We start from the raw sequence: 23,647 nt of genomic DNA, 5'->3' as shown, positions 1-23,647 counted from the left end.
GTATTTGCTGATGTTTCAGCATGCTATTAATATCAATCACTGTGTTAATGGCTAGTTAGGATAATTTCTTACAACAATCTATTTCAAAATGATGCAAATTACACAGGTGACTTAATTTTAAGTAAAATAGACAACTATTTTGGCTCAACAAGAGGAAATAAGCTCAACAGCCAAGATAAGAAAACAGTCTAAAATTATAAAGACTATAGGCTAGTTCAGATATCATGTGGATCCATGATGGATTTGCTTCAGTGCAATGTCCCAGAGCTGTAGTAGCTCACATGCTCCTTCACGTTTCATATCTCAACTCTTTTTTTAAGGATGTAGCTTAGGATAACTAAGACTTTTTTTGTTGAGTTGTCACAACTGATCTTGGTTGATTTTCAGCCCTAGTAGGGAGGAGAATTCTTCTGATGTGTATGAGTGGGGGAGGGAGGACCTTTTTCTTTAACAGGAGAGAAAGCATGATCAGAGGGGGAGAAGGTGAGTGGTTTTATGTTGATCTGCAACCTCCACCTCTGAGCTCCCATCATAAGAAAAATCCATGTATATGATGATCTGGAACCTAGATCATCTGCCTTGTGGAAGATGATGATTTGAATGTGCAAACAAAAGAAAATAAAATTCAAATTTCATCTTTATTATTTAGTTATTTATTCGATTTTTATACCGCCCTTCCAAAATGGCTCAGGATGGTTACAAATAAAACAGAAACCATTAAAAACAACAATTAAAACAGAAATATAAATAAGAACACCAATCTATATATGGGTATAGCCGGGGGAGCACCAGGATTACGGCAATGGCGGCGATAGTAGGAGGAGCAAGTATGGACCTGCTTTCCTCCACTTTAAAGGGGATGTGTAAGCCCTCATTTTTAAAGGGATGTGCCTGCGATTCGGATGTTGAATCACGTTTCGGCATATCCCTACTTTTATGTTCATGTAGCCTTTTGCAATGAGGAGACCTGCCTTTTTACTCCATCTGTCTTCCAGTAGGCTTTGGTTCACAGCTTGTTGGTGACTCCCTTTTTTAATTCAATCAGCCAACCAGTCCTTGGAAGCTGGATCTTAATAGGTTCTAGGGCATGTTTGTATCACAGCCATAAACAAGTTTTCCATGTCTTGTCATCCCCAGAGGGATTACAATACCATTTTGTTCTATTTTTATTTTGTCAGTCCTTTCAGAACTGGGTGGAACTGAAGAAAGCTGCTCAACATCTCAAAAGGAGGAAGTAACATCCAAAAATATTACTGAGGAAGACCTTGAAGATTGGTTAGATAGCATGATTTCCTAAGGCCTGTGTATTGTTGTCATGCAGTTAATCAAAAATGACAGTATGTGTGTATAAAATATCCATTTATAAGTATTCTGTTAAGTAACAGCTTCATTTTAATTACGTTGCATGTCTAACTTTGTCTTGGGACTCTAAAACAAGAAATCTGGGCAGATTCTAAAACAATGGATATTAGCAGAGAGGATATATCTAAAGACATGTATTAGCATTTATTTGAAATGCTTGAAGAAAAATGTAAAGTTCTGGTGGCTTATGCTGCAAATGAACACAGACAATAGCAAAACAATTTCAGCTTTTATTTTTCAACAGCTTTATTGCTCAGAATTATGAAATAAAGTAGTGATGGTAAACGCATTTGTGTGTTCATTAGGTAGGTAGTTCGTGATGTGACTTCATATTATTTTGTTATGAACCAGCCTGAAGTATGACAAAATTAAGATTTGGTTGTAAATTCTTTATTGCAATAGACACCTTTATTCAAAGGAAAACACATAAACATAAGCAACTTTAGCACTAATTGACCATGAAGCTTTTTTTCAAATTTGGCATAAAATTTAATTTTGTAAGAGTGTGAGACATTTTTTAACCAGTAGCATCTAATAAGCTGTTATTGGTACAAGTATGTGATTGATTAACTTTCAAGTATTTCGTACAATTAGACTGGAAAGCAACACAACCAAATAACAAAAATGTCAATCTAAAATGCCAACATTAACAAAAAACAAAACACAAAATTTGCATAGCTATGTCTGCAAAGATTTAAGGCACTTTTATTAGAATTTTAGGGGGAAATACAGTATTGGAAAACTTTTAAGCACAAAATAATTAAAAGTGTACACATTAATAGGAAATGGGGTGAGGTGGTGGAAACAGGGCTAGTTGAAATATTGTTATATCATGATGAGTCAATCATTTGTGTTGTTTCTTGACATTCAAGTTCTTAAGTTGCAGGTGCTGTGCATGTAACAAAATATGATGTAGCCCTTTCAACAGTACCATTTCCTATTCCATTAAGGGGATAGGTTAAAACCAAAGCTTAAGCATATTTCTTTGTCCTTTTCCAATAAGAAAATTGAAATCCAGACAATATAAGGCCTGTTTTCTGCCAGGTGCAAAAAGCCCATCTGGATACTCCAGTAACTAAGCAAACTCATCTATTTTATGGAGAAGTTAAATATATATAATATCTATATTATACCATTAAATTAGAACAGTCAGATTTTTGTCTAGATCTTATAGTCTGAATGCAGTAACGTCTTTCATATGTTTATCCAAGTTGATCTTCATACTGTTTACGGAAGCAGTCTCCAGCTGGAAAGAAATCCCAACATCTTTCTTGATACATTTTCCATACATATGATTCCTGAAATTATGAGGGATAGAGACATTATTTTAAAAGATTCACTATAGAGAATAAGCAATGTCCATTTCACTGGTACTGTGTATATTCAAAAGTAGAATATGACAATGTGCATCTTAGCTAGGTTCTCAGGCTGGAATGATGCACAGCCCTCCATTGCTGGAAGGAGGATTCATGGAGAGCTGTGTGCGCACAAACTGCTTTGTGCAGTGATCCAGGCACATTAATTATACATGCCTCCCCTCCCTCCTGAAGCCTTTTTGAGTTGCAGAAATCATTTCTCGAGGGCTACGCAACCCTCAGGAACAGGTTTCTACAACTGGAAAGAGTTTGGGGAGGGAAGCAAAATTAGCTCCCCCTCCCCATTTTGTCTGGACTGCTATACAAAGCAGCCTTCAGTGCAGGGATGCTGAAGGTTGCTTGCTCACCTGCAGCCCTCCAGTGCCCTCCTTTCAGCAATGGACGGCTATGTATCATGCCGGCCAGTGCCATTAAAAATAGCAAGTATATGTTCTAATTATTCTTCAAATGGTCTTCTGTATGGAATCTGTGCCTATGCAGGTTTCAGAAAATTCTAGAGCTTAGGAATAGCCCCTGCTCTCAAATCCCATTCTATATGCATGCTTTGAGCATGGGAGAAAGCTTGTTGCCTCCTTTCCTTGAAGACTGCAACAATCCATTTAAAGATTTATCTACAACAGAGATTGGGAAGGGGGAGTTGTGCTTCTAAGAATGCCTATTATGGACTGATTCTCCATGGTTTATGTGTAGTCAATACATATGGGAAACCAGCAAGCTGACATATCTGGTGGCAACTGCAGACACATCAGGTAAACCTGCTCTGAAGGACAGGACAGCCAAAGGATGCATTCGTTCTTGCTCTTGTGTCTAAAGTGTGGTGCTCCTCAAATATCATGGATGGAAACCATGTTGCGGGAATAACATTGGTAGTATAATGTCCTGATTTACTGGGAAGGAAGATGAGATTTTCAGATTGAATGAAGTATTTGGCTGTAAAACCACCTCACCTTTGTGGAAACATAGGAAGGGCAAATGTGTGCAAAATGTTCTAATTTCACTGAGTCATCTTGCTGATGTTATAGCCGCCAAGAAGGGAAAACTCATCTGAATGTTGAGGGTGACGGTGGATCCATGACATGTTCCACTTATTAGATTTAGAAAATAGTCAAGTGGATTTCCTGAACAGACACTTGCATCTGTTTCTCCCTTGAATGTGTTTTGCTATTGAGGTAGTATTGTAGCATATGTACCTGTTTCATACTAGAATTGTCTACTTGTTTTTACTTCTAAAAGGGCACTGAAGACACATTTATTCACCCAGGCTTTTAATTAGATTTATAGTTTTAAAAATTTAAATACTGGGTTTTAAATTTTTAACGTTTTAAATGATTTTAATTGTTAATTGATTTGATGTTTTAAATGATTTTCATTGTAAACCGCCCAGAGATTCAAGTTTTGGGCAGTATAGAAATATTATAAATAAATAAATAAAATTCTTCATGCTTCCACTTTTTTCTTAGCTCTCCATGAGAATGGCCTCTGTCAGAATTATTGCAAGACCTGCTGACTTGTGAGGCACTATCTGTTCTGAAGATCTTGAGCCTGAAAACTTATGTACTGAGGCTGGATCAAAGTGGAGGTTGAGGGAGGCAGAGCTGAGTCAGTGGTCTGGGGCCCACACCCACAGATGCTTTATGGGGTAAGATTTGACAGAGGAAGGCATGGCCTCAAAAAGTTTTCAAAAATTGTTCCCAGAGAAAGATGCTCTGCCTCAAACTTTGATTTCAAAATGCTGCTTTTGTAAATTTCAAGCAGCCTAGGCAAGATTCAACGTTATGTCCTGCAAACAGAAGTTCTTTAAAAAGCCATGCTCTGTTGTATGCCAGACAAAACATCCTCCCCCGACCCTCTCACCATAGCAAATGCCAAAAATAGAATACTTGTAAAAAGCAAGGTCAAATGTGTTTGTGAGAGTATTGCTGAGAGGAAAAACTGAAAACTCTAGATGGTTTTCCCTTCCTGCTGCGGAAGCAGTGCTCAAAAAGGAACTGAGGGAAAAGGTGTTTTCCTAATTTCAAAGTATGTGTAAAGCAGAAGGTTTCCTTACTCAAGGCCAGGGACTGGAATGCTTTCCTGAGCTCCAGATGTTCCAAAATGTTGCTTTGCACAGATCCCATATGTGTAATTCCATGGAGACCATGAAGAAGATTACATTTCCACACAGCATAGTTCTTTAAACAAAACATTTTCTCGAGTTAAAGGCTGGACCAGACATCATTTGTGTTTGCCTGAGTGATATTAACATTGCCCAGTTGCTTGTTTGCAGATGTTTGAACCAGGCAATCACTAGGACAAGCTTTCAGAGATAAGCCATAATTAATATTTGTGATGGGGGAGACAAATTTTGAGTTCAGGAAGCTCAAAATGTGAATTCCCCCAGTTCTGAAAACCATCTGAGTTAAGCCCAAACCCTTTGAAAATTTTGTCTGCCTTGTATTGAGGGCTTGCATCTCACCAGCACCACTGCCAGCCAGCCCTCGCTTCCTTTCCCTTCTCCCAGTCGTACCTGATGGCAGAGCGAGGGACACAGAGGAAGCAAGCTCTTTCCATCTGTTCCTCCCTCCATCTATCTCCTCCTCTATTGGGGTCCATAAGTAGGGTCATAAGAACAAGAAGCCCTTGAAACAGCTATCTGAGGAATCTGATCCAGTGCTCCCTTTTAAACCATTAGGAGTTCACTCAAGCCCACTTCGCCCCACACTGTTTCCCCCTTTGTTTTCTTTCTCCTAACACCTTCCACGGCTGTTGTAGGGCAATAAGCATGTTCTGCCCTCGGGCTGTTTTAATTTACAAGCCAATATTTTCTTCATACCTGAAAAATGTCCCAAGTATCCAGAAACCCCTACCTTATTTGTGGCTGGCCCTATTTCATTACTCTACTGAAAGGAATAGTTCAAGTTTGTTGATACATTTACCTGTCCAGTGTGCTCAGTTTCATCCTTATTAATGAGATACATCAGAAAGAACCTGAAAGAAGAATATGAAACTACACATGGTATCTTTCCTGTTTCTTGAGAAAGCAAACTTGATTTCAATGGCTGACGATCTCCACAGGGCTTAAAAAATGGAAATCAACTTATGGCGATGCAAACTGTGCAACCTTCAGGGAAAGATTCCTAGAAGTAAAAACTTCATCTGGAGGGAGGAAAGAGCAGCTAAAATTGCACACACACCCCTCTATTGCTGTTGGGGCTGCGAGGAAAGACTGGAGTATAGTTAAGCTTCAGTCTTTTTAAATCTCCACAGGGCTACATCCATTTTTGTAGTCCTGCAGAGAATGTTAGCCAGTATGAGAAAAATCTGAAGTAGTTGTAAAAATGTCATATGGCTCTTCAGTTGACCCAACAGAAAACTCTGACATGTCAGCTGGGGGTTAGCCTGCATGTCAGCCACTGTATACCAGTGTGGTCCTGCAGGCTTCCAATCCCAGCTGAGTAAAAATGGAGGTCCCACCCACTAGAAAGCATGAAAAAGAGGGGAAACAAACAGTCAGAGGGTGCACAATTCAACAACTGTATTGAACTCTGTAGACGTCCTTGTATTTTGCAACTGTGAATTATATTTTCTCCATTTTTTTTCACAATCTGGAAAACCAGCACACAACTACATGGAGACAGGTTAGTATGAACTGAGTGGTACACAAGAGATGGTTTCTGGCTCCACATTCATGCCTCCGGATTCACCTTTCTCCACAGTTAGATATCGAAGTAAATGACTGTGGGAAGAAGTTCAGTAGCAAGAAATAGCTCTTAGGTTTTACTTTTTCTAACACAATTAGAATTAGCTCTCTGTGCTCAGATTATAAGGAATGTGTGTGAGGAGGTAACTAACTGCATATTGGGAGTGGGAGGCACTGCTTGCAGTGGTTCTGCTCCTACCTCTGGGGCAGATTCCAGATGATATCTCTTGGAGACTGTTGCTCTTCAAAAAGTGAACTTTTATATAGAGTCCCACTACTCCATACTGTCTCCAGTGCTTTTCAACACCTACACGAAACCACTGGGAGGAGATCATCAGGAGATTTGGTGCAGGGTAGTGTTATTGTTATTGGTGTTGTTATTATTAATTTGTCAAATTTGTACACTGCCCCAAACTTTAGTCTCTGGGTGGTTAACAACAACATAAAACAAGTTAAAACATACACAAAAACCTTAAAACAATTAAGGCAAGCTAAAAATTAAAAACAGTTTAAAACTGAAAAATTTAAAAAGCTGGGAAAGCTTGGCTGAAGAGGTGGGTTTTCAAGTGCGTTTAAAAATTGTCAATATGGTGTAATCAGCATATTTTTACCAATATGCTGATGACACACCCAAATCTATTTCGTCAGGAAAAGGCATAACCTCCCTAAATGCCTGCCTGGAGGCGGTGATGGGCTAGATGAGGGATAGCAAACTGAGACTGAATCTAAATAAGACAGAGGTGCTTATTGTACACTGTATGCTGTCAGAACTCAGGAGACAACTTCAATCACTTCCCCAGAAGGAACAGGTGCACAGTCTGGAAGTACTTCTGGATCCAAACCTCTCTCTGGTGTCTCGGGTTGAGGCAGTGGCCAGAGGTGCTTTCTATCAGCTTTGGCTTATATGCCAGCTGTGTCCGTTTCTTGAGATAAATGACCTCAGAACAGTAGTGCATATACTGGTAACCTCCAGATTTAATTACTGCAGTGCACTCCATGTGGGGCTGCCTTTTGTATGTAGTGTGGAAACTGCAACTGGTGCAAAATGCGGTAGCCAGTTGGTCTTCGAGTCATCTTGCATATTACACCTATAATAAAATAACTACATTGGCTACCAGTATGTTTCTGGGCAAAATCCAAAGTGCTGGTTATAACCCCTAAAGCCCTAAACAGCTTAGGCCCAGGGTAGACTTGTCATTCAAGGGAGGCAGATATGCTAAGTCTGGAGTGGAGGACTGGTCTACCTGCCATCCCCAACTGGTAGACCCCAACTGGTTAACCCTGGGGGAAACTGGCATTTGCCGGATTTCCAGCAAAACAGGCCTCAAAATGGTGCGGAGAGCACCTGAATCGGTTTGGGTTATTCAAATGTGATTCATCGAGACAGCCAGCCAAGCCAGCTGTTCTCAACTAATCAATTCAATGGTTCTCTGATTTGATTTGACTTTGAATCAAATCACTGAATTTGATTTGTGCATTCTCTTACTAGTTAGGTCTTGGGCCTGATCCAGCAAGGCTGTTCTTAAGTTCTTAATTGTAAACTACCCAGAGATGTGAGTTTTGGGTGGTATACAAATTTGCTAGATAGACTGATAGAGAGATAAAGCAAACAGATTATGCAGAGCATGATATGGCTAAATTGGGGATGGTCAGGGAATGGGGATTGTGGAGTTCACTAAGTGCCCTACTACCTAAGCCCAATTCAGACATTATGCTGTACAAGTGAACAGTTGTCTGTACATGTGTTTGTGTGAATGACTTTACCTGTGAGTACATACATACATTACACTTACAATGCAAATAGTTTCAAAAACTCAGACCAGAGCCCCTCATACTTGGAAGAACAAGATCTAGTTTTAAATAAGGAATGTTTGTGGACTGCCAGAGTAAGTAAATCAAGAAACCACTTGTCAATAGCTAGAGGATATTTACATTTCCACTTTTGTTAATAATGTGTTTAGCCACCAGAAAGGCCCTAGTGAGCCATTTCCATTGATTAGGGCTCATTCCTTCAACATCAGGAGGCAATCCCAACAAAACTGAGAGTCTAGAGGATATTATTATTATTATTATTATTATTATTATTATTATTATTATTATTATTATTTTGATAGAAATAATAATAATTGATTTTGATAGAAATCAAATAAATAATAATAATAATAATAATTTATTTATTTATTTATTTGATTTCTATCAAAATCAAAATACTGAAGAGAGGATTTAAGAAAACTAATCTTCACTTTATCAAAAGCTTTCTCCTCATCCAAGGACAAAAGTAGAAGGTGGGGAGGGGAGAGACATACCCTCTGAGGATGCCACTATATTTAGGGCCAACCTAAGATGATCTGATCCCTTTCGACCTCTAATAAAACCAGCCCGAGAGGAATGAATAATTGTACAAACGCATAGGTTAAGCCATTGTGCCAAGATGGATGTAAGTATCTTGGCATCAATATTCATCAGAGAAATAGGTCTATAATTGCAATGTAATTTGGGATCTTTATCCGGTTTTGGAAAAGTTGAAATTGTTGTCAAGACCTTCTTTGTAATTCACAGCAGTAGTTTCCCTGCTTAAAAGTTAGCTTGCTTTGCTACCTCCTGTTGCTTGATTATTTGCAATATTTTATTTCTGTGACTGATCTTATGCTTTTATTTGTAAGCTGTTTTAAATTCATAAATATAAGCAGGATAAATCACATAAAAATAAGTAATAAACTGTGACTATTGCTTAAATGGTTTTCAGTTCTTCAAGAGTAGAATTTGTCTGGAAAGAATGTCAAAGAACATTTCAGCTGCTTACGTGGTTACCACCCGCAGATGGAGATTTCTTCCCAGTCTGATTCAGAGTGCTGACATTTTTTAATACATGTCTCAGATGGAGTAACCAAAGTTAACTTCTCTTTGAGCACTTTTTATAAATACATTTATATTACTGAAAAAGAATATTCATGTACTCACAGGTAGTTGGCCAGGTTGTGTTCTTGTAAAGTATGCATTTCAAATCCATGTGGAGTTGTGTCAAAATAGTCATTACCAATTCCACAAATAAAACATTTGGTCTAGAAATAGAAATATAGGTCAAATATATGCTGCATAGTAAATTCATCTCAATCCTGATGAGGAAATTGTTATACTACTGAAATGAGGAAGAATAGAAGATACCTCCATATCTTCTTTGACTTGCTCTTGCTGGTCTCTTAATTCACCAAAGGCATCAATAATTAGACCTATAATTTCAGTGGAAATAAGGTAGTAGGGTAAAGCAGCTGACATTATTTAATTGTAACCTTAAGCAATGCACCCAACCCACACTCTCACTCAGCCCCACAACCTACCAAATCCCCTCTCTTCAAACCCCGTTTACCCTGTCAGGGCAGCAGTGGCAGTGCTCTGATAACCCTGCAGTAAGAGAGGAGGACTTTTTCTCCCCTGCCCCCTTGTGTCCTGGAATGTAGTTTTCCATGAGGAACACTGCAACCTTTCATTCTAGCATACTGCTACACAGTGTGGGAAGGCTTCAAACGTAGGAAGGAAACAGCTTGTTCCTTCCCTCTCCCCACAGTAGTTGCCACTGGTCTAACCAGTGCTGCTCCCATTGGCCTTGCTGGGTAATTCAGGTTTAAGGAGAGGCTTTGGAAGCAGCTCACTTTATTTCCAACCCACTTTCATGCAGCTCTGCTAAAGTTGTCCATCTCTAGAACACACAGTTTCTAGACACATCGTGAGCTGGGCATGGATACTAGGGATGTGCATGAACAGCCAGTTCAGAGGTTTGATCATGGACCAAACTGGTGGCAGTTTGGTCCATGATAGAACCAACCGGGCCTGGTTCAGGCCAGAAAAGGACAGCTGGGCTGGGGCAACAAGATCCTTACCCGGCTGACGCAGCAACTAGCAGCACCGCTCACCCTTCCTGGCCGGCCCCAAGCATGCTCCCCCTCCTTTACTGGGCAGGCTGCAGCCTGGTTGGGCCATTTTTGTGACCTCTGCATATGAACAGAGGTCAGAACCGAGCCACAGCTGGCCTGGCCAGTTCTTCAGGAGGCCAGTGGGGTGTTGGGAGGACCCCCCACCTCCACACACAACCTTTACTTGTAAAGGGGAATCCCCACCAGATTAGGACACACCTAACAACCATTTGAAACATAATAGTTACACTATATTGAGGAATTGTAGGAAGGAGGGAGTAGAAAAGAAATGTTACTTGGTTACTTTCAAATGAAAATTTGGGCTGACTTGGACGCCACTACTTTTGCAAGGTCTATGATGGAGGTGTCCAGCAATCCCTCTTGCAATATTAGATTTGATCACTTTCAATCTGTGACTCCTGAGGATGTGGACAAGCTGCTTGGGGCTGTGCAGCCTACCACTTGTTCTCTGGATCTTTGCCTGACTTGGCTGCTACTATCTAGCAGGGAGATCGTTGGAGGTGGCCTAGTTAATATCATATATGCATTGCTGAGGGAGGGTAGGGTATCTCCTTGTTTGAAGGAAGCAATGGTTAGACCGCTTCTTAAGAATCCTTCCCTGGACCCCTTGGTGATGGATAGTTATAGGTCCGTCTCCAATCTCCCTTGGTTGGGCAAGGTGATTGAGAGGGTGGTGGCTAACCAGCTCCAGGTGGTTCGGGAGGAAACTGATTATCTAGATCCATTTTAAATTGGCTTTAGAGCTGGCTATGGGGTTGAGACAGCCTTGGTTGGCCTGATGGATGACCTTTACCAGGGAATCAACAGAAGGTATGTAACTCTGCTGTTTCCTTTGGCTCTCTTGGCGCCATTTGATACCATCGACCATGGTATCCTTCTGGATCACCTGGGGGAGTTGGAGATAGGAGGCACTGTTTTGCAGTGGTTCTGCTCTTATCTCTCAGGTAGATTCCAGATGATGGAGCTTCGTGACAGTTGCTCCTCAAAACAGGAGCTGTTATATGGAGTCCTTCAGGGCTCCATTTTTCACCAATGCTTTTTAATATCTACATGAAACCTCTGGGTGAACATCAGGAGATTTGGTGCTGGGTGTTATCAGTATGCTGATGACACCCAAATCTACTTCTCTTTTTCATCATCATCAGGAAATGGCATTCATTCCTTAAATGTCTGCCTACAGGCAGTAATGGGCTGGATGAAGGATAACAAAGTGAAACTGAATCCAAGCAAGATGGAGGTGCTCATTTTAGGGGCTCAGAATTTGATGGATGAGTTAGAACTTCCTGCACTGGATAGGGTTGCACTCCCACAGAAGGAGCAGGTACACAGCTTGGGAGTACTGGACTCAGGCCTCACCCTGGTATCTCAGGTGAAGGCTATGGCCAGGATTCCTTTCTATCAGCTTTGGCTTATTCAACAGCTGCGTCCATTCCTTGAAGAGGATGACTTCAAAACAGTGGTGCATCAGCTGGTAATCCTCCAGGCTTGACTATTGCAATGGGGCTACCTTTGTATGTAGTTCGGAAACTTAAATTAGTTCAAAATGCAGCAACCAGGTTGGTCTCAGGGCAACCCGGAGAGACCATATTATGCCTATTTTGAAACAGTTGCACTGGCTGCCAATATGTTTCCGGGCAAAATATTTATTTGTTTGTTTGTTTATTTATTAAAACATTTTTATACCTCCCAAAACTTACGTCTCTGGCAGTTTACAACAGAATAAAAACAAAGTAAAACATTCGTTAAGACAACAATGTGGGGGGGGGGGACACACATTACAACAATTTAAATTTTTTAAAATAATATTTTAAAACAGCGTTAAAACAATTAAAACAACGGTAATTAAAAGCCTGGGTGAAGAGATGTGTTTTTAAAGACTTTTTAAAACCTGTCATAGATGGGGAGGCTCTTATTTCACTAGGGAGCGCATTCCAAAGCCTCGGGGCAGCAGTGGAGAAGGCCCGTCCCTGAGTGGCCACCAGACCAGCTGCAGACGGACCTCTCCAGTAAATCTCAGTGGGTGGTGGGGTTCATGCCGAATAAGGCATTCCCTTAAATACCCAGGGCCCAAACTGTTTAGGGCTTTATAGGTTATAACCAGCACCTTGTATATTGCCCGGAAACATATCGGCAGCCAGTGTAGCTCCTTCAATACAGGAGTTATATGGTCTCTCCGGGATGACCCAGAGACCAACCTGGCTGCCGCATTCTGGACCAGCTGTAGTTTCCAGACTACGTACAAGGGCAGCCCCACATAGAGCGCATTACAGTAATCCAGTCTGGAGGTCACCAGCAGATGTACCACTGTTTTGAGGTCATTCACCTCAAGAAACGGACACAGCTGGCGTATCAGCCGAAGCTGATAGAAGGTCATTACCTTTACATCCCTGAGCGGCTTAGGTCTGAGCTATCTTAGAGAGCACCTTCCTCTGCATGATCCCCACCACATGTTAAGGTCATCTGAGGAGGTCCATCTTCAGTTCCCACCAGCATGTCTGGTGGCGACTCAGAGGCAGGCCTTCTCGGTAGCTGCTCCTGGGCTGTGGAATGCACTCCCAGCAGAAATCCGTAATCTGAGTTCATTATTGGCCTTCAGGAGAGCCCTTAAGTTCTGTTTGGCCTGGCCTTGCAGGGTTTTTAAACTGTTTTTAAATTGTAAAGGTTTGACCTAGTTTCCCAGGGTTTTAAAAAATGTTTTAATTTTTTAAATAATGAGTTCATGTTGTTTTTACAGTTTTTGATTTTAACAGTTAATTGATTTTAGTTTTATTTTCATGTAAACCGCCCTGAGCCATTTTTGGAAGGGTGGTATAGAAATCAATCAAACAAACAAACAAATTCAATGTTTTAGTTAACATTTGTGAATGTTAAATGTGATGGTCAATGAATGAATATTTTCTGAGACTCATTATGTACAGCATAGCGGTAAGGTACTGTACAACTGAGGGCAGGAATGTTCAGTTTTGTATTTCTTTATACACTGAAGACAGCTTTCTGATACTTAGCTTTTAAAAAAGGTATTCCTGAATTCTGCACTCAATTATTTTTATCCTATCACATATATAAACATATAATTAAAAAGATGTAGGAACATAGGAAGCTGCCATATATCAAGTCAGACCACTGGTCCATCTAGTTCAGTATTGTATACACAGATTGGCAGCAGCTTCTCCAAGGTTGCAGGCAGGAGTCTTTCTCAGCCCTATCTTGGAGATGCTGCCAGGAAGGGAACTTGGAACCTTCTGCATGCAAGCATGCAGGTGCTCTTCCCATCCCCTAAGGGGAATATCTTACAGTATTCACATGTATTCTCCCATTCAAATGCAAACCAGGGAGTGCCCTACTTAGCAAGGGGACAATTCATGCTTGCTACTACAAAGCTTAAACTTAACTGTTCAATTAACATACCTTGAATAATGGCCAGCAAGATGACAATGACAAAGAAGAAAAATGTGATATCAAAAACAATTCGATACATTTCATAAGGGTCTCCTGCAGGATCTTCAATTTCATCGCCGATGCCTCCACCTGCTCTTACACCCACATACATATGGAACAGGTAACACTAAAAAGAAGAATTTACTAAATTTAAAAAAAAAATCAGTTGCTTTGAATTAAGTTCTCTTGACAGTATACTTTACCTTTACTCTGGTGATAGCCTGTCTACATCCTTCGGAACTGTTCTAAAAGCAGGCCATAATTACAACCAGCTCTCTTAGCATGTCAAGTTTTTAAACCACAGTCCACTATTAGCTCTGAAAGCACTTTTCAAGATGGTTTTCTCTGAACATCACCTTATTTTTTACAGTTCTGTCTAATATTTTAAGTGACCCAGAAAAAGGTTGGCATGCTCTTTTTAAAATATAACAAAGTTTTCCCCGTGACACTCTATGGATGTGAAAGCTGGACTTTGAAGAAGCAAGATAGAAAAAGCATTGATGCTTTTGAACTTTGCTGCTGGAGAAGACTTTTGAGGATACCATGGACAGCCAGGAAAACAAACAAATGGATCATAGAACAAATCAGTCCAGAATTTTCACTCAAAGAACAAATGATCAGGCTCAAACTATCATACATTGGACACATTATGCGAAGATCCAGCTCCCTTGAGAAGTCCATATGCTGGGAAAAGTTGAAGGAAAGAGAAGAAGAGGATGACCAGCAGCAAGGTGGATGGACTTGATTACGACAGCAATGAATGCACCACTGAGAAACCTTAAAGGCCAAGTTGAAGACAGATCATCCTGGAGAGAATCTATCTATGTGGTCGCTAAGAGTCAACACTGACTTGACAGAACTTAATCAATCAATCAAAGTTGATGGTCTCAAAATACACTCAGTCTGGATACTGTGTAATTTGTAGCTTTTATTTAATACCCTTACATACGCATTTTCGAACTCAATATTATGAGTCCATAATATTGGACTCAAATTTCAGTTAATTTGTATTAGAGTTGTTAAAATACTTACCTTCAACATAAAGCAAGAATTTACCTAACTTAAATTTTTTTAGTAGTTTTGTTACATATTCAAGACTGTTGTGTAACATAAGTGCTATTGAAACAGTCAGATATACTTCTGTGCTAGTGGGTGGCCTCTTGTGTGTGGACGGTATCTTTCCCATCCCTGCCTCCTCACAGTAGATTCCCTTGTGAAGATTCCTGTATCTGCTGCCACTCCAGTAGTCCTCTCCTATAATAGCTATTGCCCTTGTTAGTAGGGAATGCTTCAGGCAGGGGCTGTTATTCCAACAGAGGAAGTCCAAATATTTTAAAAACAAATAGGACTGATTGTTTCATGAAGAAAAACAAATGAAATAAAAGTTGATTTTTTCCAAGAAGCACACAGTTCAAAACACAGTCAGTTACAGTTTACCATCTTATAATCAGAGTCCCTTTCTGCCAGTCTCCTACTTGTCAGTTAACTTCCAACTGACTCTGCTTCCTAGGTTCTGAGATCTATGGAACTTCCCCAGTCAACCCTGATACCTAGCAACAGTTGCCATGCTCACCTCACAAACCCCTGCTAGACTGATCAACTTATAAACACATAAACAGCTGTTAACCAGTGAGTTATTCACTTCCTTTACTCCCAGAAAGCTACTCCTGAAGGATGAAACGGCACAGGCTGCAAGGGAAGCAAGAAATATCTGGAAACGTCTTCCACAAAGAAAGTGTAGTGTTTCTGTGTAATATATGGGGATTCCTCCCTCTCCCTACACTACATCCCACACTACTACCAAGGATCTTCCAGTCCTCGGGAGTGGTTTTTTCAGGGGAGTCAGAATACTACTGTGGGGAGAGGGAACAGGGAAGATAGTTTTAGGGGTGTGCACGGAATTGCCAAACTGCGGTCCGGCACTGGGGTGGGGGGTGCCTTTAAGAGCAGGGGGAGGGTTTACTTACCCCTCCCACCGCTTTCCTGCTCTGGCGCCATAATTTCAGAAGTAATTGGGGCGGCAGGATACCTCCCTGGTGCCCCTTCCCCGCTGTGGCTATTAAAAACTCCCAGGAGTCCTTTGCATGCATGCATGTTGTGCGCGCGCTTCACGTCTCTGTGATGTGCACGTGCGCAAATTCCTCTGCTCTTAAAGGCACCCCCCCCACCCGAACCAGACCGCCCGGGTCCAGACCAGTCCGGGCCCATCCCTAGATAGTTTGTACAAGCACTCCTCTAGATTCTACACATTGTGTTTGGGATGCAATGAAAACGTTATTTTGAGGAGCTCTGGCAATATTTTACTGAAAGGAGAGAACTAACACAATAATAGAGTGGATAGAAAAATATTAAATATTACAAGCTATGTAATATAAAATTGCTCATAATCCTAAAATGACATGCCTTTATTACCGTAGGGAAATACTGTTAGTTCAAATAACTTCAGCTTTAACATTGAATAGCTTTAGTTTATTTGACAAAAGCTGTTTAAAATGAACTACATAGGACTAAATGCAATAACAGCTACCATGAATATATTTGCCAATGCCCAGACTAGGGATGTGCAAAACATTTTGACGTCAAAGCGTTTTGGTTCTAAACATGCCATTTCAAGTGCTTTGAGCTTGAAACAAAATGCCCTCTAAATAAAGGGCCTGTTTTGACTCTGGAACAAAATAACCCTGTTTTGCTTTGAAACGTTCTGAGCGTCACTTTGGAGGCCTGATTTTCCCTTGCTGATTGATTTTCTGGCATTGGCTTCCAATTGGCTTGTGATCTCCTTGCTTCTTGGTTGGCTTGTTATACAATCATGTATTGTCACGGACAACTGTGGCCTCATTGGCTGTGGGGAGGGAGGAGGAAAACACAAAAGGTGGGAGTTTCAAAATGTATTCAAAGGGGGTGGGAGGCAGAAAGAGCCCTTATAGTTTGACTCTCTTGAAAAGATCAGGAGGAGAGGAGGAAGGAATCAAAGATTTGATTTTGTGGTTTTCTCAGCACTGAGTATATGTTGTGATATTTCTGCTATTATAACTATCTGGTTTGCTGGATCTCAGATTGACAAAGGCAGAACCTGGGTGCCTGCCTGCCTTAAGTTGTGGTTTGTTTTGTTTGTGAGATAGTGTTGTGCTGAGAAATGGACAGTGGTAACTTGCTCTCTGTGTGTAATATTTCTTGGTGACTGCTGTGATGGGCTCCACGCCTGGACTTGAGACTAACTTGTGTTTCACTTACTGTTCTGGTGGTCTCCTCTGGAATCTGCATTGCAAGGTGTACTCAGTCAAAACATGGCAGAAGTTGCTCTAGTTGAGCTTATGGCTATGCTTGCTATTAAGGGTTCTGCTGTAGCAGCTATTCAATGCTAGGAATGTAAGGAATTATAATTGTGTGTGAGAAAGCAACTAGTGCCAATAATGTTACTGCAGCACAGGCACTGTGGCTGGCAGTGGATTCTTGGTTCAATGATTCTTTTCTGGCCATTTTTGGACTGTGTTTGAAATGTGTTTTCTGTGTTGGAAGGGACAGATCCCCTTTTACTGTGTACTTCTGCAATGTTTTTCAAAGCAGGGCTACAAACTGAATTGTAAATTGCAATGCAAAACTTGCATGCACTACACTCTGTGAATGCAGCTTGTTCCAGCCATAGGGAACAATGGGGAAACTTGAAACACCCCATTGTTTCCCATGGGTAGCCCAAGGGACACCAAAGTGGGTTGTGTGGTAGGGCATGATGAGTGCTACCTATCACCAAACCCACAAAAGAAATGGGCAAGCAGGTCCATATATCAGAATAAAATGGATGAAAAATGTCTGAGTTATAGCAGTTTAGCAACTCTGGTGGAAGAGTAAGTGTCTTTGTTGCTGACCCTTCTCTTTTACTGATTTTTCTTTATTTGGAGTTTGAAATTGTTTCAGAAATAGAAGTGTTCTGATGGGATGCAGCTTTCAATTTTTTTAAACAAAAATTAATATCTCACATGTTCTGCAGTATTAGAAATGCAGAACAGTTCATGCAAGAGACTGCTTTGGGGCTCAGCAAGATTGTTGCTGATCAGCCAAATGAGTGCAGAGGGGCACTAAATGTGTTATCTTGCTGTCAGGAATATGTCCTTGAGTGCTGTGTGACCTTTAGGGACATATTCCTGACAGCCAAATAGCACTTTTAGAGGGAGAAGATATCTGTGAAAATCATTTCCCTCCCCCTCCACACTGTTTGGCTGCTCAGCAATAAGCTTCCAGCACTCCAAAGCAGCCCTTTCCTCACTTCTAACACTACAGAACATGTGAGTCACTGAGGCGTGTCTCACGATCAGTGAGACCCACCTCCAGGGGGTTTGCGGGGAGAGTGGGCTCCCTGCAGACAATCATTATGCCCTCCCTGGGCGGCTAGATCAGCCGCCCACACGACTACCAGCTCCGTCATGGAGTCAGCGGGGGCTTGGGAGTTTGGGGGCTGCATGGCCCCTGGGAGTTCCAGCATGCTCTGCACAAGCATGCAGAGCATGCTGGAGAGACCCCCGAGCAGGGAGGCTGCTTTTTAGCTTCCCAGTCGGGAGTCTCCTCATGAGTTGCTGCAGCGCGGAACTGTGCCACCGCAACACATGACCCGGAAACCCTGGTTAGCAGAACACTTGTTCCACTAACCTGGGCTAAGGGGAGGGCTTTGCAAGCCGGTTAGCTGCTTGTAAACCACGAGCTTGTAAACCTGCGAGCCCGGTCGTTTACACGACCAGCAAAAATCGGGCCAGACTCTCCTAGCCTGATTTTTTGCTGGTTATGAGAATAGCTTCACTGTGTACTTCAAAGTTATGGGAGTTTTAAGTTCCCATTTTATACAGAAGAGAGAGAGAACTGTGAGCAATTTATGCAGTGCAAGTGAAAGCAGAAACATGGAAAGAGCTGGAAATTGTGTACAAATCCAAGTTTAGAATGGCTGCAGTAGGATACAATGTCGTACAGAGACAGATGGTGATAGCTGTCTGACAGAGAGATTCATCTGCACCCCTTATGTTCTAGCAGAGGCTTTGGGGCTAGATGCACAGCATACTGTTCAACCCATTGTAGCATAGGGAGAGTGATGTTGAAACCTTCCACTCCGTGATGCAGTTAAGGCTTCGGGCTTGATTGGATCTTGTTCCAAAGCCATTCTGAAGCAAATCTCTACAGTTCAAAAAGGAGGGATTTACCCACTGTAGCAGACACCTAAGGGTTGGATACAGAGCAAGCTGCAGGAAGTTAAAATTCCCACTCTCTATGCTGTTGAGCAGCCTATCTTATAGAACTAATGTAAAATTAACTGATGTGATATATGCTACATACTTTGGCCATCTTAAAATTTAGCATAGATGCTAGGAGTTGTAGAGCAATAGTGCATCTGCCATATCCCCTATGCACTGTGCATTAATGTAATTTAGTGGATTTATATTTCAAAAACCAGGGAAATTCTGTGATCAAGAAATCTTCATTTTAAGATTGACCAAAAAAACCTTCATATTGACCAAAAATAACAAAATTGTAAGTTAAGGCTTTCACCTTAACTCCTGAGCTTATGCTTACTTACAACTTAGGCTGCTTAAACCCACACTTTCCTTGGTCTTCCAACTCTGATTTTCTTTGCTTACATGGCACAGAAGTTAAGATGGAAACTGTAATTTAATACTTCCATCTGAAGTTTTTCAGTTAAGGATTGAATTTGTTGGAGCCTTAACTCATATCTTAAATTGAAGATTTCTGGGTTGAAGAACGTATGTCTGTGTCTATATACATTTTTGTTTGTGGGAATATGAAAGGCCTGCCCAAGGCCATCAGAAATGGGGGTGGAGAAAATGCCTGTGTCACTATGATTCCATTGTTCTTCCTTATCCTGGATTCAGATTTGCACGGTATTGCTGGCACCAGTTTTTCCAATCTGTTGTGCGCTCTCCCATAACTGAGATTCCATCAGTATATGAACTGGTAAGAAAGTGAAATCCTTATGCACTGTTAACCTTTGAACACCATGGAATGTAGCAGAGAAGGGGGAAGAGAACAAAGCAAGAAGAAAGAATGAAGGAAAACAAAGGGTGAACTGAGAAGGGTGGAGGTGAATGCAGACCTATGGAATAGGGAAAGAGAGAAAAGCAGTAAGAGAGATTAGGGTGGGGAGACATGGATAAGAAAAGAGAAAATGTGGGGCTGTAGAGAGAGAGAGAGCATGTATTAAAGACTACAGAAAAGGATGAGGGGAAATGTCCAGAAAATAGGCAAAAAGGGGAAAAAACTACCCTCCAAGTGTGATTTAAGTTATGAGCCCCTATTCTAGGATACCAAGAAATAAACATTCAAGAGTCCTTAATGACTGTATATACTTCAGTCACTTTAAAGTTAATAGGGCCATACTTTTTATGATTTAACATATTTGCACATAGATTGCAAATGGCTAGATGAAAAATTGATTTTGATGTCATTTCAGATATGCCTTCTAGAATATGAACATGTAGTAGCTGCTAGGCAACAGAGATTTCCATTTGCTCTTATAGTGACATTTCTGGTTTTAAAATTTGCAGTGATGTTCTATAACTTACAGTCATCATGTCATCACATTTCATGTCTGGCTCATCCTCATCTTCACTTTTGTTATAGAATTTGCGGAAGAAGTTGAATGCCACAACTGTGTAAAGGTACACCACTACAGCCAGAAGTCCCACAGTCAACACGAGCTACATGTATGCAAAATAAAGTATAATGGAGGAAAGCACAGCAATTAGAGGTTGAAATCTCTCTTGCTATATATAATATAAATGAACTAGATTATCTACACAAAAAGATATGAGAAATCATGGTTTCCTAAAATAGTGAGACTGGAATATTATGAATGCTATACAAAATATATTGACAAACGAAGATATAAGAAAAATTTAGTTTCCCTGCTGTCTAAAATAAGAAGGGCATTTGGACCAGACTGCATACTTAAAGTTGCTCCATGTGGCAGCAGTTATCATTTGGTAAGTTCCTGTAGAGTTACATACCATAGGATGGTGTGTATACTACACTACACTACACTACACTACAGCACAGCCATATCATATAGATTTATTTTGGAGTTTTCTTCTGAAATGCCCTTTAAACATTACCTATTAATGCCTAGCCTGAGAATAAATAATCAATGCCAATATTAGGAGCTCTGAAGTCTGGAACATTGTTCTTTAGTATGGTATCTATATAGCTATTAAATTAGCATCATTCCAACCTTTGACAAATGGAAAATGTCACGTTGCAATGCAGTCATCTACAGAGAATAACTAAAACACTGTGGAATGTACTTCATTGAATAAACTGGAACAAGCTCAATTCAGGCTACTCTTGCCAACTTAAAACTTCATACAGTTAGCAGTAGTGTAACCATCTGCCCAGAAGATGGATAGAAGAGACAGAGGGCACAGCCCAGACAAATAATTCAAATAAACAAACTGCCATGTTTTCTTAATTCTGCATTGGATAATGGCCATTGCTTTTTTCTTTGAGAAATAAGCAATTTATAACACTAATATATAACCCCTGCTAACTGGGCAAAGAGACACCTTTTACCGTGGTGATTCTCTGTAATTAGCAGGGCCCTATCTGGCCTTATCCACCCCCAGCACAGTACTTCCAGTAACTGTTGCTGGTGTCTATCTTATGTTTCTTTTTAGAATGTGAGCCCTTTGGGGACAGGGTTCCATCTTATTTGTATGTTATTTCTCTGTGTAAACTGCCCTGAGCCATTTTTGGAAGGGTGGTATAGAAATCGAATTATTAACAACAACAACAACATTTGGGCAGTAATTACCCTTTTAAAACACAACTAGAGTTAGATCAGGGCAAAAAACAGTACAGAAATTTCTATATCATGTGAAGGGCATGTGGAATAGTGCAATTTAAAGAAGTGATTGGATTTAAATGTTGTACATAGAAAATTGCCTGTTTCCTTGGAAACAACATGAATTTATTGACTGGTTAAAATTGACATTTAATACAAAGAAGAGTTACCTAAATAAATATTTCTTCTGCCTAAGATATAATGTCCTCTTTCGAAGATTAGGACTCACAACTCACAAGCTGACATCCAAGCTGTGCTTGTGCAAACGTACTAGTGTGAGGATCTTGCACTAGCTAATTGTGCTAAGTTGGGAGTTTGTGTTTCAGACTAGTGTTGCACTAGCATAATAGGATGCACTTAAGCAGTCAGATGAAGAAGTAGACATCTGCATCATGTTCTCCTTCCTTTGTTGCGCAAATGCAATACTTGTGCAAGCTGACTGAGAGAGACCAAGGGATTATGCAGCTGTGGCCAGCCATGCAGCTGTGCAACCTTCTCTTGTGTGCATGCATGACCCTTCTCATTACACTAGTGCAACATTAGTCTGGATGTCAGCCACAATCTGCAGCTTTGTGTGATGAATCTGTTGTTGGACCATAGACTGTAGACTGCAAATGCTTGAATGTACAACAACTTCCTGAACATAAAAGTAGCATGTCATTATTGCTGACAGGCTAGTTTTATTTATATAGTGAGGTTTGGCTATTATCTGATTCTAGGATATAATGTTGTATTTCTTTATCAGACTTTTAATAATATATCTGAAAGCAACATTATGGTTGTCAATTGTTGCTTAAGCAAATGGCATTCCAGGTTATTTGACAACAGTATAATTTTTCAGTGGATGACTTCATTTTAAGGATATCCATTATGTTACCTGTAACTTACCTGTTTGCCATTGTGGGTTACAGAAGATAGAATGGTACGCAGTGTCTTAAAACCCATAGCAATATCAAGCAAATGAGCAGCAAAGAAGAAGTTGTTGTAGTGGCCAAGGATAGACATGGTTGTGTACCAAGCTAAATACAAGAAGGACTGAAGAATATATAAATTGTCAGGGAGAGCCAACTGCATATATGGATTTTGCAAGTATTATACTTTTTATAATTCTTTAATTAAATTTTATTTACAAAATGCTTGTAATTCAAGAACGCGCATTTTGTTCTATAAGCAGATCACATCAAATTATTATTATGGATTCTAATAAATATGTGCTCAACAGAATTACAGGGATGCAGCAAGTTTATGTAAATCATATGCTTCTATGAATTCAGGAACTCATTTGTCCTTTGATTCTTCATAGCTTGACACTGCTCCAGTAAATAATGCTGTCTATAGTGACACATCCTTGACCTATCCCTCTGGTTTCTTCTCCATTGTGTTCAAAACATACCATCTTCCTCACTCTTCAAAAACAAAACAAAACAAAAACCTTTCAGCCTATCCTCACTCAGAGACTGGCTGATCTCATTCTTGGCTTTTGCCTCCAAATTTCTGGAGCATGCTGTTCACTCTTGCTGTCCCGACTCTCTTTCTTCTAACTTCACTCCTGGGCCCCGCCAGTCTGGCTTCCACCTTGTGCACTCCACTGAAACTGATATCAAGATCACAGATAATCTTCTCATAGCCAAATCCACAAGTCTCTTGCTCCTTTTTAATCTTGACTGCTCTGTTCTCTTTGATACAGTTGGCAATCTGTTCCTCCTTGACTCCCTCCATGCCATTAATAAGTTCTTAGCTGGTCCTCCTATCTGTCCAACTGCTTGTTCAGTGTTTCCCTCAGGCTTCTATTCCTGGTCACCTAGACAATCTCTACGCTCCCTCCTAGGGCGAACCTCATCAAATCCCATGCCAATCAAGTACTATCCATTCCTTCAGCATAATTGCACATTGCTCGGAGCATTTCCAAGGGGAGAGGAGAAAATTGACATACACCCCCCCCCATGCATGCACACCCACACTTCCATAGCAGGGATGCTATTCCTGCAGCCAGGCAATGTCAGCCATTGAAGTTAAATTCTCA

General features: G+C 40.6%; 2 protein-coding genes and 1 long non-coding RNA gene across 27 annotated transcripts in view; 2 read left to right on the top strand and 1 right to left on the bottom strand.

Annotated features, from left to right (window-relative positions):
• AVEN (apoptosis and caspase activation inhibitor) overlaps positions 1-1,651 on the top strand; it is a 241,714-nt gene extending 240,063 nt beyond the window's left edge. For all 3 annotated transcript variants that reach the window (XM_053280536.1, XM_053280529.1, XM_053280547.1), the window contains exon 6: positions 1,179-1,651. In XM_053280536.1, the coding sequence (XP_053136511.1) occupies positions 1,179-1,297 (119 nt within the window). In that variant the 3' untranslated portion in view covers positions 1,298-1,651. The remainder of the gene's footprint in view (positions 1-1,178) is intronic.
• An 85-nt stretch (positions 1,652-1,736) lies between these two features.
• RYR3 (ryanodine receptor 3) overlaps positions 1,737-23,647 on the bottom strand; it is a 644,727-nt gene continuing 622,816 nt past the window's right edge. For all 23 annotated transcript variants that reach the window (XM_053280309.1, XM_053280347.1, XM_053280383.1 and 20 more), the window contains 7 exons: positions 22,513-22,659; positions 20,351-20,485; positions 13,758-13,914; positions 9,583-9,647; positions 9,379-9,479; positions 5,654-5,705; positions 1,737-2,660 (listed from right to left, as the gene is read on the bottom strand). In XM_053280309.1, the coding sequence (XP_053136284.1) occupies positions 2,565-2,660; positions 5,654-5,705; positions 9,379-9,479; positions 9,583-9,647; positions 13,758-13,914; positions 20,351-20,485; positions 22,513-22,659 (753 nt within the window). In that variant the 3' untranslated portion in view covers positions 1,737-2,564. The remainder of the gene's footprint in view (positions 2,661-5,653; positions 5,706-9,378; positions 9,480-9,582; positions 9,648-13,757; positions 13,915-20,350; positions 20,486-22,512; positions 22,660-23,647) is intronic.
• On the top strand, positions 15,292-20,525 carry LOC128338322 (uncharacterized). Its single transcript, XR_008312569.1, has 3 exons — positions 15,292-15,416; positions 19,661-19,742; positions 20,409-20,525. It is a non-coding gene; the product is annotated as an uncharacterized LOC128338322 (long non-coding RNA).

The sequence above is a fragment of the Hemicordylus capensis genome, chromosome 1, assembly GCF_027244095.1.
Source record: "Hemicordylus capensis ecotype Gifberg chromosome 1, rHemCap1.1.pri, whole genome shotgun sequence".
Classification (NCBI taxonomy): domain Eukaryota; kingdom Metazoa; phylum Chordata; class Lepidosauria; order Squamata; family Cordylidae; genus Hemicordylus; species Hemicordylus capensis.
The sequence above is the reverse complement of the archived record's forward strand: the minus strand, read 5'-3'. Positions and strand labels throughout refer to the sequence as shown.